The sequence below is a fragment of the Terrapene carolina genome, unplaced genomic scaffold (assembly GCF_002925995.2).
Source record: "Terrapene carolina triunguis isolate 2854851 unplaced genomic scaffold, T_m_triunguis-2.0 Scaffold93, whole genome shotgun sequence".
NCBI classification, from domain to species: Eukaryota; Metazoa; Chordata; order Testudines; family Emydidae; genus Terrapene; species Terrapene triunguis.
In genome coordinates, this window is record NW_020664444.1 from 3,079,928 (window position 1) to 3,094,207 (window position 14,280).

The 14,280-nt window shown below is 62.8% G+C and overlaps 1 protein-coding gene across 1 annotated transcript in view; it reads left to right on the forward strand.

The window, feature by feature from the left end:
• CASKIN1 (CASK interacting protein 1) overlaps nucleotides 1–14,280 on the forward strand; it is a 51,356-nt gene that overhangs the window by 34,047 nt on the left and 3,029 nt on the right. Inside the window, exons 14-18 of the mRNA XM_029911270.1 lie at nucleotides 1,699–1,796; nucleotides 4,483–4,593; nucleotides 6,496–6,597; nucleotides 7,595–7,733; nucleotides 10,592–12,788. Coding sequence (XP_029767130.1) covers nucleotides 1,699–1,796; nucleotides 4,483–4,593; nucleotides 6,496–6,597; nucleotides 7,595–7,733; nucleotides 10,592–12,788 — 2,647 coding nt within the window. The remainder of the gene's footprint in view (nucleotides 1–1,698; nucleotides 1,797–4,482; nucleotides 4,594–6,495; nucleotides 6,598–7,594; nucleotides 7,734–10,591; nucleotides 12,789–14,280) is intronic.

The window sequence follows — 14,280 nt, forward strand, 5'->3', positions numbered from 1 at the left end:
GGGGGGGTTGGGGTGGGGGTGGTTGGGTGTGTGGTTGGGGTATGTGTGTATGGTGTGTGCGTGTGTATACGATTGGTGTGGGTAGGGGGGTTGGGGTATGTGTGTGGTTGGGGGAGTGCGTATGGTGTGTGCGTGTGTATAGTTGGGGGTGGTGGTGGTTGGTGTGTGTGTGTGTGGTGTGGGGGTGTGTGTGAGGGGTGGGGCGGGGGTGGGGGTTGCTGCTCACCTCCATGCTCGAAGCATCCAGCCATTTTACCAGCCCGATTGCAAAGTGCTTAACTTGGGCTGCAGGTTCCCCGGGGGCTGGGAACTCGTCTGAGCCGGCAGCTCGCGCCCGTCACTAAACCCTTCGGCTTCCCTCCCCTGCCCTGGCTGCCGCCCCACGGCACTGCTAGAACGAGCGGTGGGAGTTCTCAGCCGGGCCCCGGGAGCTCCCACGGCTGGCTGCTGGCACACAGGCGGAGGGGAGAGCAGCCCTAAGCCGAATGCCATAATCCCTGTGGGTCAGAGCCGCTCCCTCCTCTGGACCTGGAGCTCCCCAAACCTGAGGAAAGAGCTAGGCTGGGGGTGCTGAGCAGAGCCCCCCACCAGGGCACCGCCGTGGTAACGGGGCTGGAGAAGGGCTGGTTTCCGGTTGGAACGTCCTGGCCTTTGCGCTCTGGTCCAGGGCCAGTGCCCAAAAAGCAGCGTCAGACCCAGGGCCCCGGGGCCGTTCTAGGGTCTGATACGCGGCTCTCCCCAGGGTGGAGGGCGGGTGCACTGCACCCGTGGCAGGCCGGCACCCTGGCTCTTGTCGGGTTCATGTCTCGTCCTGACATGGCCTAGGACAGTGACAATCAGACTGAGGCAAGTGGCACATGATGTTACACCACTGTGTGATTGGTTAATAACATCGATTGGTTAATAATTCAATCAGGAGGCTTTTACTGTGTTATTACCCAATTGTAGTGGATAAAATAATAATGCTTGGGCAGTCATTATGCTGTGGGAATCTGTAGCACCGGAGGAAGTGAAACACTGAATTCACACGACTGAGGCTCTTTGGGGGATGTTGGTGGCTAATTTGGCTCCTGCCCCCTGAGGTCTGAGCATCGCTGCCCTAGGATATGGCATGGGTGCTCCAGACCGCGTCGTGCTGATGGCCATCTTGCCTCTGTTCCACTTGAGTCCTGATGGCTGCCTCACGGAAAGCCACAAAGCCCGTGGCAGCCCAAGGGGCTAGGAATGCCAGCGCCCCGGTGGCAGGAAGCGAGCCCGAGAACCCCTAAGGGGGACAGCCCCGGCGTGCATGCAGACATCCCTCACGAAGTTCAGAGGAGGGTGGGAGGAAACGGAAATGCCGCACTCTGCTCTTACTCCAGATCTCCCCATTCATGGGAGGATCCCCAAGCACCCCACAGACATGAATGGGTTCTACAGGAAAGGCGCCCATTGCTGAAATGCAGCCACCACTGGGGAGGAGCTTGGCAGCCACGCCGCACAACGATTTAGGACAAGCGAGAGAGTGTTCCTCATCCAGTTGGACCTACAGGGGAATTGGGGCTCCCGTACTGTCCTGGAGCCAGGACCCCCAGGCTGACACCCCAGACAGAAGTGCCGTGGGGTCTTTAATGTTTACATCCTGCGAGGCCTCTGCAGGGCCTGCCAGTGCAGCGTTCCCAGCTGCTCTGACCGTTCCCTTTGCCTGCTTTGCAACAGGTTCGTCTCGGACTCAGAGCCTGGCCAGCTCTCCCTACGCCGGGCAGCCACCCGCTGAGCAGCAGCTGAAGAAGATCGAGCCGATGTCAGAAGGGAAGGTAAGAAGGTGGGAGCCCACCTGGCAGCTGATTGAATCCAGCCGGAAGGGGGAACGGGCCTTTAACACGAGGCAGCCCCCATCGGCCAGGCTCGCTCGGTGCGAGGGAAGGGACTGGCGGGCCAGTGTCACAGCCCAGCTCGCCCCGGCCCTGGCCGGCTTGTCCTGGCTCACATGCAGCTCGATTTTAGCGATCACTCCCTTTTCCGGCGAGTGGCAGAGAGCGCTGCCCCCTGCCCTCCGAGTCAGGCTCTGATGCGCTCGCTCTGTCCGCCGCCTGCGTAGGGTGGCCAACTTTCTAATCGCCCAAACCTGAACACCCTTGCCCCACTCCTGCCTGCCCCTTCTCCGGGCCCCGCCCCTGCTCACTCCATCCCCCCTCCCTCCGTCGCTTGCTCTCCCCCACCCGCACTCACTTTCACCGGGCTGGGACGGTGGGGGGGCGGAGGGGTGCAGGCTCCGGGCGGCACTTACCTCGGGCGGCTCCCAGAAGCAACCGGCATGTCCGGCTCCTAGGCTCAGAGGTGGCCAGGTGGCTCTGTGCCCTGCCCCTGCCTGCAGGCGCCTCCCCCGCAGCTCCCATTGGCTGCGGTTCCCGGCCAATGGGAGCTGTAGAGTCGGTGCTCAGGGCGGGGGCAGTGCGCAGAGACCCCCCTGGCTGCCCCTGCGCCTACCAGACTTGCCGGTTGCTTCCGGGAGCCGCGCAGAGCCAGGGCAGGTAGGGAGCCTGCCTTAGCCCCACTGCACCGCCGACCGGACTTTTAGCGGCCTATTAAAATCTTCTGGATGGCTTTCAATAGTCACCGGGAGATCGATGCCAATCTGGGAGACTCCTAGCCAATGACCAGGCAGCCGGCAATCTGCCCGCTGGGGCTCCGGGGTGGGCTCTCAGATGGCCAGGTGAGGAAAAACCTTCCCCGCACAGGATGGGCCACTTGCTTTGTGGAAGATGCGAGCTGGCCCGGGGCACAGCGGATGTGCCTGCAGGGGACGCTGCGTTGAGGGAGTTCTGCCCCCTGGGATTCTCCCCCCGCTTAATTTTCCGAGGCAGGACCTGTACTTGCCCGGCGTTCACCTCCTCCCTTTTCCTGGAAGCAGGGTCCTCTCTCTGCAGCGGCCCATGCCCAGGACCGTGGCCTCAGCTGGGGAACGGTGCAGCGGGAGCTAGTGAGGTCCCGTGGGCCGCTCCTGTTGCGTTCTCCCCACCTGAGTTCACGTGCGGTTCGGTGGCAGCTCTAGATGCTGTTCGGGTGTCACAGGAGAGTGGCTTATCGTCGACTCTCACTTTGGAGCTATTTATTATTAATGGCAGTGGCTCCCCCGTCCCAATCCGGCACTCTGCCCCGCACAGGTCACCCCACTGAGGTCAGGGGTCACCGGGCAGAACCCACGCAGCGTGGCCAACCCCGAAATTCGCAGATCATGAGATTGCAAAATGATATTGTGTTGGGGTCTGTCGTCTGATTGCCGCCCCCCCAGGGGGTGTGGGGCGGTCGCAGCACTGCCCCCTCGCCCAGGTGTGTCGAATGCCAGGATATGGGCTCTCGCTGGGAAGCCCAACTCAGATCAAATCACACAGACCTTTATCAATCGCCGCCTGGGGGTGCAGAGCTCCCAGCGTCTCCCCAGCCCCACATCCTAATTCGTTATATGCCCAGCCCCACAGCTGCCCTTCCCCCAGCCCAGCAATTCTGCCCCCAATCCCTACATCTGCCCCTTTGGCAGCTCCAGAGGTTCTGGTGTTGCGGGGAGGGGGGGCAGTTTGACCCATTGCTCACGGCGAGGGGGGCTCTGGAGAGGAAGTGGGCCCTGCGAGCGACTCTCAGTGCGGGAGTGCAGGTGGGGGTCGGGGCTGGCTCTACGCAGGGCAGGGGGATGCCATGTGCTGACTGCGTTGTCTGAAGCCCTCGGCTCAGCCGTCACATCTCAGCAGCGGCACGGTGCGGTCCCCTCCCCGGAACCACCGTTCCGGCGCCCGGGGCGAGAGTCGCACGTTGGCTGAGCACCTCAGACAGCTTCCCTCATTGTGCTGCCACCTGCGCTTCACAGCTTCCCGGGGCGGCGGGACGCTGCCAGCTGCAAAGGAGCAGGCTGCGAGGAGACTGGCGCGACGGGGTGCAGAGAGCGCAGAGGCGGGCAGGGACCTGGGGCGCGCTGGGGAATTGCGGGGTTCCGAAGGGCCTCGCCGTGCTGGGCTGAGGGAGGGGGAGGAAATGCTGCTCGGTCTGTCTCCCTGCTGGAGTGATTCTCGGGGCTGGTGACGGGGTGAATGACTCGCCTGCCTCTTGCTGTGAGGCCCCAGGGCAGAAGGGGACCATCTAGCAAATCTCCTACAGGCTCCTTCATGTCCCAGGGAGTTCCCCAGGCTCCTGCCCCTCTTCCATTCAAAGGGCTGCAGCCCAGGGGAGAAGCTGGGGTCAGGCACCTGTCACAGACTCAGCCTGGAGGTTCTTTCCCTGCTAAATCCTGCAGGTGGCTGGGCTCTTGCCTCTCCTGCCCATGGGGGTTACAGCCAGGAGCCTCTGGGCTTTGCCTGACGGCAGCTCCCTCTCCCCCAACTGCTGGGTCTAGGGGGGCAGCCCATGGGGTGGTGGGTGGTGTACGAGGATTGGCTAGGTTGGCATTGCCTGCACATGCTGCCGTCTGGCTGGGCAGTGCCAGTGACCCCCGTTCTGCCTCGCCCCCAGAGCTCCGAGGCCGTGTACCAGTGGCTCTGCAAGTTCCAGCTGCAGCTGTACGCGGCCAACTTCATCAACGCCGGGTACGACATCCCCACCATCAGCCGGATGACGCCAGAGGTGAGGCCGGGGGGGAGCTGAAGGGTGAGGGGCCCGATCCTGCTCCCACTGAGCTCTCCTTGCAGTGGCACGGGGTCGGGCCCAGAGAGAGAGCATAGACCCCTTAGGTGAAGGGTGGAGGAGGGGCTGCAGGACGGGCTGGGAGGCTCTGTGACGTGGGGCGGGACGTCGGGCCTGGATCGAACGGCGAGTAGCGGCGCTCGTGGGCGGCACGCCCAGCTTTGCTGGCTCCCGGCCTTCTAGACGGTAAAAGGGAAAGGGGATCGTTCCAGACCCAGCTGAGTGGTACGGGGGCAAGGGGGGCTGGGAGCTGTGCCAGGCCTGGGCGGGTGCGGCACTCATGGGCAAATCCAGGCTGAGCTCCCATCTTTGCAGACGAGTTAAGATCCCCACTTCGGCGCTTAGCCCCCCAGAGCTGCTGGGACAGGCCCATGTCTCTCCCCCACCCCCCTCGGCACATGCCTGTGGCCGGGTGGGGGGCTGGTGTGTGAGGAGTGCCAGGAGGGGCCAAGGGCGGCTCTGCATGGGGGGCTGGTGCCCTGGCCCCACCCCCTGGTGTCGCCGTGCTGCAGCAGCATTACCAGCACCTGGCGAGCCCTGGGGCTGGGTGGGCACAGAGTCCATGGGCGCTGGGCGCTCTCACAGGGGACGCTCCGGGCCTCTCCGAGGCGCTGAGTCCTCACAGCTCACACTGTGGTTGATCGCAGGCCAGCAGCGTCCCATTGAGCTCGGAGCAGCACCCAGAAGGGCTTGTCCCAAGCTGATGGGCGCTGGGCTGGGGCCCCCGTGAGCTGCTGGCGGGTGGGCTGGGACTGGCCCCGAGGACAGCTCTGAGCGGCTGGGCCCAAGCTCCGTCCTGAGGCTCCCAGCCCCGCCGCACTCCCCTAGCGGCCTGGTGATGTGGGATGGCACATCGCAGGGCTGCTCCAGCCGCAGCTCTGGGGGCGTTTCCCGTTCTCACCAGAACCTGGGGCATGATCCCGGCGGGGTGACTGGGCGGGGACCCCTCAGCCTGCCCTGAGAACACGGGGGCGAGGGAGCTAGCCCTCCTCCCCTGGTCTCCGGACCTAGAGCAGCTTTAGAGAGGCTGACGCTGGGTGTCCTGGCTCCAAAGGACGGCTGAGCTGAGCTCTGCCCTTCCAGCCAGAGTCCGTCTGTGTGTGATGTTGGGGGAATGCCACGGGACCCAATTCGTTCACTCCTAGCAGTGCGGTAGCATCCAACGGCCTCTTGTGGGTGGGGCCCCTCTGCTCTGGATGTGGTGTGTATGTGCACACGTACGCACGCACGCACGCACACGCGCACACACACACAATCTCTGCCCTGCAGAGCGTGCCCTTAGCTTTGCCAAGCCAGAGCCTTCCTTCCCTCTAGGAGAATGCCGTTTGGATTGGTTTCTCATCTCCACGGAGAAGATCAATGTTTATTGTGAAGCATTTTTTCATTTGTATCGATTTTAAGTTGGGGGGAATTATCGGGGGTGTGTGTGTGGAGGTCAGGCAATGGGGGAGGGGCTCAGACCATAATTATTGAATGATGATAGCTGTTGAGACCCAAAAAGTTAAAACTTTGTAACTGTTAAAATGCCAACACGTCGCATGTCCACGTGCACAAAGTCATTAGCCTCGCGCTCTAACGAGTTCTCAACCTGCATTGTTCTCACTTCTCCTGTCTGCTGCTCTCCGTGGGGGTCACTGGAAGTATTGTTGTGGGTTTGGGTGTACAGCGAAATCGCCATTTACCAATAAAAACCTCACTCTTCCAAGCCTACTCCCATGCCCCTTGTAACGGAGAGGTGGCCTGCATCGGCTGACGGCCTGCGCTCTTCTGCGGGGGCTGCCAGCGCTGCGCGGCTAGGCCCTGCTTGTGCGGTGAAGGTGACGGTGTCTGTCTGTGCCCTAGGACCTCACCGCCATCGGCGTGACGAAACCCGGACACAGGAAGAAGATCACCTCGGAGATCAACAGCCTGAACATCCCCGAGTGGCTTCCGGAGTACAAGCCGGTACGGCTCCCCCGGCTCGCTCCCTGCCTGTCAGCTTTGCCCTGTTGGCAGGTTTCCCTATGGGGCATGGGGTCGCCGGGCTAACCACCCCGGGGTGTACCTACCTCGCCTCTCCCACCCTGGGATGGCCTGTGGCTCTTTAACTGCTGGAGATAGGTGAGGCCTGGACCCCATCTCCTTGCCATGTGGGTTTGGTCCCCGTGTTGCAGCCTGTTTTGTTTGGGACAGCGTCCTGGTGCAGCGTGGAAGGGCCCTCTCCTGGCGCATTCAGAGGTTCCAGTCCTCTCCCAGAAAGCAGTGAATGCTGTCCACCCAAGAGAGGAGCTTTGCCTGGATCTCCCCTGAGCACAGGTCTGGGTGCCCTGTCCTGGAGGGGACCCTGAGAAATGCAGGGGAAATGGCTCCAGGGCGCTGGGTTGATCGGGATGCTAAGGGAGGGGGAGTCCAGGGGCTAAGCCATCTCCAAGTGAGGGGGATGGAGCACGAGGCTGGAACTAGGAGGAGAGGGAGAGTTTAGGCGGAGTCTGAGGAAACCCCCTCGTGGTGCAGTCCTGTCCCATGGGAAGGGGTGGGAGCCCTGAACTAGACTGAACAATGTGCTGGAGAACGGAGCCCTGGCAGGGTCCTGCAGTGAGGCTGAGCTAGTCGGGCCCAGTTCGCTGCTGTCGTGCGCTTTGGCTCAGGGTATCCTGAGAGGCCAGGGGCCCGATTCGCTACTGCCTGGCACCTTGGGCGCGGTTTGCAGCCGGGCAAGGCGGGTGCACAGACCTGAACGCTGGCATGTGGTGCTGGTGCACACAGATGCACAGGAGACTCGGGCCCCAGGGGCAGGAACGTCATTGGCTAGATTATAAAGCTCTCGGCTGCAGTAACCTCAGGGGAAGTGGGGGGCGTTAATGCCAGGTCATGGCATAGGTATTGCCCCCACGCTGTCCCTTTAAATGGTGTCGGGTCCGGGCCAAAGCACCGTTCTCCCTTTGCCTCCTGCCCCCTGTAGGCCAACCTGGCTCTCTGGCTCTCCATGATCGGCCTGGCCCAGTACTACAAAGTCCTGGTGGAGAACGGCTACGAGAACATCGACTTCATCACGGACATCACGTGGGAGGATCTGCAGGAGATCGGGATCACGAAGCTGGGTAATGCGGGGCTGGGCATTGGCACTTGAATGGAAGGGCTCCCCGAGGTGGGGAGGGGATTCTCATACCAGAAGCTAGGCTCAGAGGATGCTGTGGCACCCTGGGGTGCACCTAGGCCTCGCCTCTCCCACCCTGTGCTGTGCTCTGTTAACCCCTGGTGTGCCGTACCTTGCTTCACACCCAAAGCCTGCAGCGTCCAAAGCAGGGCCAGGCTGTCTATTAGAGCAGCTGCAGGGCTCACAGCACCTTCCCGCTTGGCCATGTAAGGACGTTCCCTAGCTCTGGCATCCTCCCGACCTCCTGGGGGTCTTGTGTGCCATGAGCCGGTGCCTGGACTTCACTGCTCCCGGTGCCATGAATCAGGAGCCGCCTGTAGCTGCCGCGACATGCAGGACTCACCGCTCCCGTTGTGGTTACTTTTGCAGCCTGACATTTCTGCATGCGGTGACTGATTCCTTCCCTGCCCCAGGTGCCCGCGTCAGCGAGAGGTGCCCGGTCGGAACACGAATGCCCAGTGAAGACCTGGGATGGTGGATGTGTGCTGTGCCTCCAGGGGACCTGGAGAATGGGGCCCTTGCTGTAGAGGGAGGAAAACAGACAGAGGCCCTTGTATCTTGGTTACCACACGCACCCTGTCGACTTGGCCGACATCCCAGTGCAGCTTGGGCACAATCCCATTGAATTCAGCCCAGTTGCACCCGGGGGAACTTGGCCCAGAGCTGTGTAGCCGTGTATTTACACCGCTATCGCAATGCGGGTCAATTTCCCTATGTAGACAAGCCCCAGATCGTACACTGCTGGCTCCTAGATAACGCACAAGCCACACCCTGCAAGCTCCCAGTGCGATGCCGTGGCCAGATGGGCGGGTGTGACGCTTGACTAGAGAAACACGGGAGCAGGGAGGTGATTTTACCCCCGTGTGCAGCATTGGTGGGACCGATCTTGGCATGCTGAGCCCAGGTCGGGCGTCCCCAATTTAAAAAGGATGTTGACCAATTGGCGAGGGGGCCGAAAAAAGCCACAAAACAGATTGGTGGGGCGGAGAGAATGGCGGACAGCGAGAGACTCAAAGAGCTCAATCTCTAGCTTACAGCAGGACGGTCAAGAGGTGATTTGGTTATAGCGTCAGCTCAGTGACAATATACCGGCTGCTAAAGGGCCTTCAATTTAGCAGAGAAAGGCAGAGCAAGAACCAGTGGCTGGAAGCCAGGCAAATTCCCATTAGAAATAAGGCAGAGTGAGGGAGATTAAGCAGTGGAGCAAACTCCCAAGGGAAGTGGTGGATTCTCTAACATTAAAGGTGACATTAAAGCCACCAGTGCAGAGAGCACGTGCAGTTGGTTGTTAGTGGAAATTGGTGGCGGGTTAAGTCCCTGAGTCAGTCTCTGGGTTTTTGACATATTCATGCAAGTAACCTCAGGTTTAGGAAGTAAGGTAGCGATGCCGTCTGTAGTGAGCGCGGTCTCTGGTCCTGGCCGGCTCTGGGCGGATCGCTACGCTTTGCACCCACGTGGCGATGGGACGGCCGAGGCCAAGAACAATCAAACTGAGCAAGGCAGCCGAGGTGGGTTTGCGGGGGAGGAGAGATCAAGGTTCATAACGGCGCTTGGAGCACGTAAAGGAGCAATGCCTGGAGATAGCGGGCGTGTAGAGCTCCCGGAGATTGAGAAGCCAGCTAATGGCGGCTCTGTGAGCTCAGATGGGAGCTAGAAAACCCATCAGCCTCCCCTCTGCTGGGAGAGATTCTCCTGTCACGGGCCCCCGTGGCTGGCTGCCTTCCTGCTCACCAGCTGCTTCAGTTAGGGGGGTTGTTGCTTCACCCCAGATCTCCCCCTGCCTAGCCGCTGGGTGCTGCGTAGTGATTCCCAGCAGGAATAATCCCCACGCAGCCGGGAAACAAACAAAACGGTTAAAGGGCTGGAAGTGTTGGCTCAAATCCAGCCCCGGGGTCGGGGTCAGTGGGAACCAGCTGTTGCAGGACCTAGGGGGGCTTCCAGGAGAACCCCTGCGCTGTGCTGACGGAAACTGGCTGCTGGGAGGGAAGGATTGTCAAAGGAGTTTAAAGGAGTTGGGCGCGCAGGCCTAAATCAGTAGGCGTGATGTGCCTAACTCCCTGAGGCCCCTTTGAGAGCCCCTCCCTGCAGCAGAGCGGGGCTGTGCCTGAGGGCTGGAAAGGGGAAGGGCGAGACCCCGAAGGGACGGGCATGTCTGTGCAGAACAGGAAGAGCCAGAGCTGGGGTAGCCAATGCTAACTCAGCTGTTGGCAGGGACATTAAACCTCCTGCTTCAGGGCTTTAGCCAAACGCCGCCTGTTCGAGACCAGGATGAGACCTAGTATGGGGGGCAGGTTCTCCCACATCCACTCCTGCGGGGGTCCCTGCACCTCGCTCTGAAGCAGCCAGACACAGGATACTGGGGGAGATGGACCGTGGGTCTGATCTACTGTGGCAGTCCCTAGGTTCCTATGAAATCATTTCTGGTTTAATGATCTAAGGAGTCCATCGGGGGCCACCTGGGTCAAATCTGCTTTCATGTCACCAGTGGAACTCCAGAGAACTCGGCTGACACCATGCAGGGCCCCCCAATGTGTCTCTAACCTGGCAGCCTCCTTTTAGTTAGAACACCCTAAAATACACAGCCCCGGTTAAGCTGCCAAGGCCCCCCCGCCGATGCTCTGTGGGAGACGAGCGCTCGCTCAGGGTGTGGGCATGGCTGGGTTGGGCCGAGACAGCCGTTCTGGGGGAATGAGCGTCACTATCCATGGGCCAGCACCGGGCCCTGTGGGTTTGCTGGTGGGACGAGTCGCTCCCCATTGGTTAATGCCCCCTTGTGCCATGTGTCCCCTCCCCACCTTCCAGGCCACCAGAAGAAGCTGATGCTGGCGGTGAAGAAGCTGGCAGAAATCCAGAAGGCCGAGTACGTCAAGTACGAGTCGGGGACCCTGAAGAAGAAAGCGCCCCAGTCTCTGGACGTGCTGGCCATCGAGTCCCCCCAGCAGGAGAACGCCGAGTGCCAGTCTCCCAAGATGACCACCTTCCAGGACAGCGAGCTGAGCAACGAACTGCAGGTGGCCCTCACGGGCACGGGCGAGGCACCCGAGGGCCAGGAGAAGCAGGCGAACCACGTGGCACATATCCGGGACGGAGCAGGCTACCGGGGCCCCTCCTCCAGGCACGTGCATGAGAACAGCCTGAGCGGCCGGGCCAAGCACATAAGCAGCTCCCAGGAGCTGCTGGGGGACGGGCCCAAGGGGCCGAGCGCAGCCATGTCCAAGAGCCAGGAGTACCTGATGGAGGAGGTGAAGGAGGGGCTCCCCAGCATGCCCAAGGAGGTCAGGCCCATGCGGCACGGGCACACCGTCAAGAGAGCTAGCGTGCCCCCGGTGCCAGGCAAGCCCAGGCAGTCATTCCCCCCGGCCGGAGGGCGCTTCACCCCACCGCAGACGCCCACCAAGCCGCGGCCGTCCTCGCCCCAGACGCTCATCGTGCCCCACGCCACGGCCAAGGTCAAGCCCACGCCGCAGCTCCTCCAGCAGGCTGACCGCCCCATGTCGCCCCGGTCCCTGCCTCAGTCCCCCACCCACAGAGGCTTTGCCTACGTCATGCCGCAGCCCGTGGAGGGCGAAAGCCTCGCCGGGCACCCACCGGGCCCCGTGGCACAAGGAGTCCCAGTCCTGCCGGTCTCGGTGCCCGTGCTGTGCCTGCCGCCGCAGAGCGGGGAGGCAGAGGAGGAGCTGGGCAGGCCGAAGAAGCGTGCGCACAGCCTGAACCGCTACGCCATGTCCGACAGCGAGCAGGAACGGGATGAGCTGCTGGTGCCGGACGCCGGGCCCTACGCCACAGTGCAGCGGCGGGTGGGCAGGAGCCATTCGGTGCGGGCACAGTCGGGCGGAGACAAGAATGTCAACCGCAGCCAGTCTTTCGCCGTCAGGCCCAAGAAGAAGGGGCCGCCCCCGCCGCCCCCCAAGCGCTCCAGCTCTGCCATCTCCAGCACCAACATGGCCGACGACTTCAGCAAGGAGGGGGAAGGGGACGCGCCCGGCGGGGAGGATGAGGAGGGGCAGGAGAGTTACCGGGAGCAGCGGCGTGCGAGCGACGTGGGGGGCAGCGTGGACACAGGCAGCGCGGGCAGCGTGAAGAGCATCGCCGCCATGCTGGAGATGTCCTCTATTGGCGGGGGCGCCCGGGCGCTGGCCCTGCAGAAGCCTCACCCAGGAGGAGGAGGGAAGGGACCCGAAGGCTACTATCTGCACCCTGCTGGCGCCATGCACCTGGCCAGCCCGGAGCATTCCCGCGTGGCCGCCGTCCTGGCCACTGTGAAGCACAAAGACGCCATCGGCCTGGACGGGGAGGTGGTGAACCGGCGCAGGACCATCAGCGGCCCCGTGACCGGCCTCATCGCGGCCGCCCGCAGGGAGCGCTCTGACAGCATCAGGTCGGACACGGGCAAGGACGGCGGCCCGGTGGAGCGGCTGCGGGCGGAGCACGGGGGCTCCCCCCAGAACAGCTCGGCCGAGAACATCCCCTTCGCCGAGGATGGGAACCTGACCATCAAGCAGCGGCCCCGGCAGATGGGGCTGGCCAAGGGCGAGGCAGGGGACGGGCTGTCGCCTGCTCACCGGCACGGGGACCTGGCCAAGGTGGAGGCCAGCGCCACACTCAAGAGGAGGATCCGGGCCAAACAGAGCCAGCAGGACAGCGTCAAGTTCATCCTGACCGAGTCGGACACAGTCAAGCGACGGCCCAAGTCCAAAGACAAGGAGCAGGGGCTGGAGCCAGCCCCCCTCTCCGTCTACCAGAACGGCACCAGCACCATCAAGCGGAGGCCGGCGTCTGAGATGAGCGGTGCAGAGACGCCCCCGCAGGGCCCTGCCGCAGGCGACAGGCAGGACAGGCTGGAGCATGTGCCGCAGGCTGTGGGCGGGGAACCCAAAAAGCCCTTCAAGCCGCCGGTCTCTCCCAAGCCCGTGTTAACCCCACAAGCACAGAAGGTCCCCGGGCCGCCCACACCCACTTCCAAAAAGGCACCGATCCCCAGCCCCGGCAGCCCAGGTAGGTGGTGTCCTGCCAAGGGAGCTGGCAGGAGTCTGGAGGGACGCAGGCTCTGCTCCTGAGAGCCCACAAGCTAAGCGGGGTCAGAGTCGGGTCGCTCTTGCCTGGGAGAACGCTCAGGCAAATGCCGGCTGGTGCAGGCCCAGGGCCCTGCCTCGTGCTCACTGCGAGGGGACGGGAGGCTCCGTGCCAGCCAAGCGTCTGCTGAGGGCGTTTCGGGTTTAATCCCCTTTGCCTGCGGCGGGTAGCTCTGCAGCCCATCTCCATCTCCGGCAGTTCTTTCAGCACCGGGCCGGGCTCCCTCCGCACGGCTTGACGAGGGGCGATCCTCATGGCTGGCGCTGAGGGAAGCCTTTTCTCACGGCGGCTGGCAGCTGGGACAGGACGTCTTCTCTGCCCCCGCCTGCCCTCCTGCTGCCCGGCAGAGCCTCTCTGGGCCTCCCTCTGTAGCGTGAGCCTGTGCTCGGTGAGCGCTGCCCCACAGGGATGTGCCAGGAGCACCGCGGGGTGGAGTGGGACCCCTTCAGCTGGGGCAGAACAGTGAGAGATCAGGTCCATTCCAGCCTTGCCCGCTGTTGTTTATGGCTTGGATTGTGGTAGCATCGAGGAGCCCTCTCGTGGCCCAGGGCCCCGTGGCACCAGGTGCTGTACAGACAGAACAAAAGACAGTCCCTGCCCCAGAGAGCTGCCAGTCTCACGTGCATCCTGCCTCCAGCCAGCCTCCATTGGATGCACTGCCTCCCCCACACCCCATCCCGCGCAGCTGGGCCGGGTCCCGAGTCCTGGCCCGCAGCTGCTGCACATCGCCCCATTGGGTGAGTGGGCAGTGAAAAGACCCCTCTGGAACAGCCGCTGGAATGCTGTGCGGCGTTAGGAGGCTTGTCCCAGCAATTAGCCAGGCCCCATAATTCCTCACGCTCGTGGGAGGGGAGCGGCACATTCACTGGAGTCCCCGACAAAGTCCTAGAGTGGCACGTATGGGGACCGACTGTAGGAGCGCTGGAGCTAAGAGTACAAGCTTCTATGGCAGTGGGGGCGGTGGGGCAACCTGTGGCCCGTCAAGGTAATCTGCTGGCGGGCCACCAGACATTCACACGGCCGCCCGCAGCTCCCAGGGGCTGCGGTTTGCCCTTCCCGGCCAATGGGAGCTGCGGGAAGTGCTGGCCACAGGTTGCCCACCACTGCTCTGTGGCCTGGTCCTGCGAGCTGGTGGCACTAACTAGTCTGCAGAGGGGACGAGCCCCACGCTGGGTTACAGGCGGATCGACCAGCATCCAGGGAAGAGAGCTAACAGAACTAGTTCTGCAGCCCTGGTGTCCGTGGCTGCGGGTCGTGGATTCTGGCTCTTCCTAACGCAGGGCTGATCTGCAGGCAGAATGCCAGGGCCCATTGGGCGACAGCCCAGCGAAATAATCCTTGCCCAGGGCCCGGGTGTGGGCTGGAGCCGGGGAAGTGTTTAAAGGCTGGGTGCATGCGTGCGGTGAGCCTCCATTGGC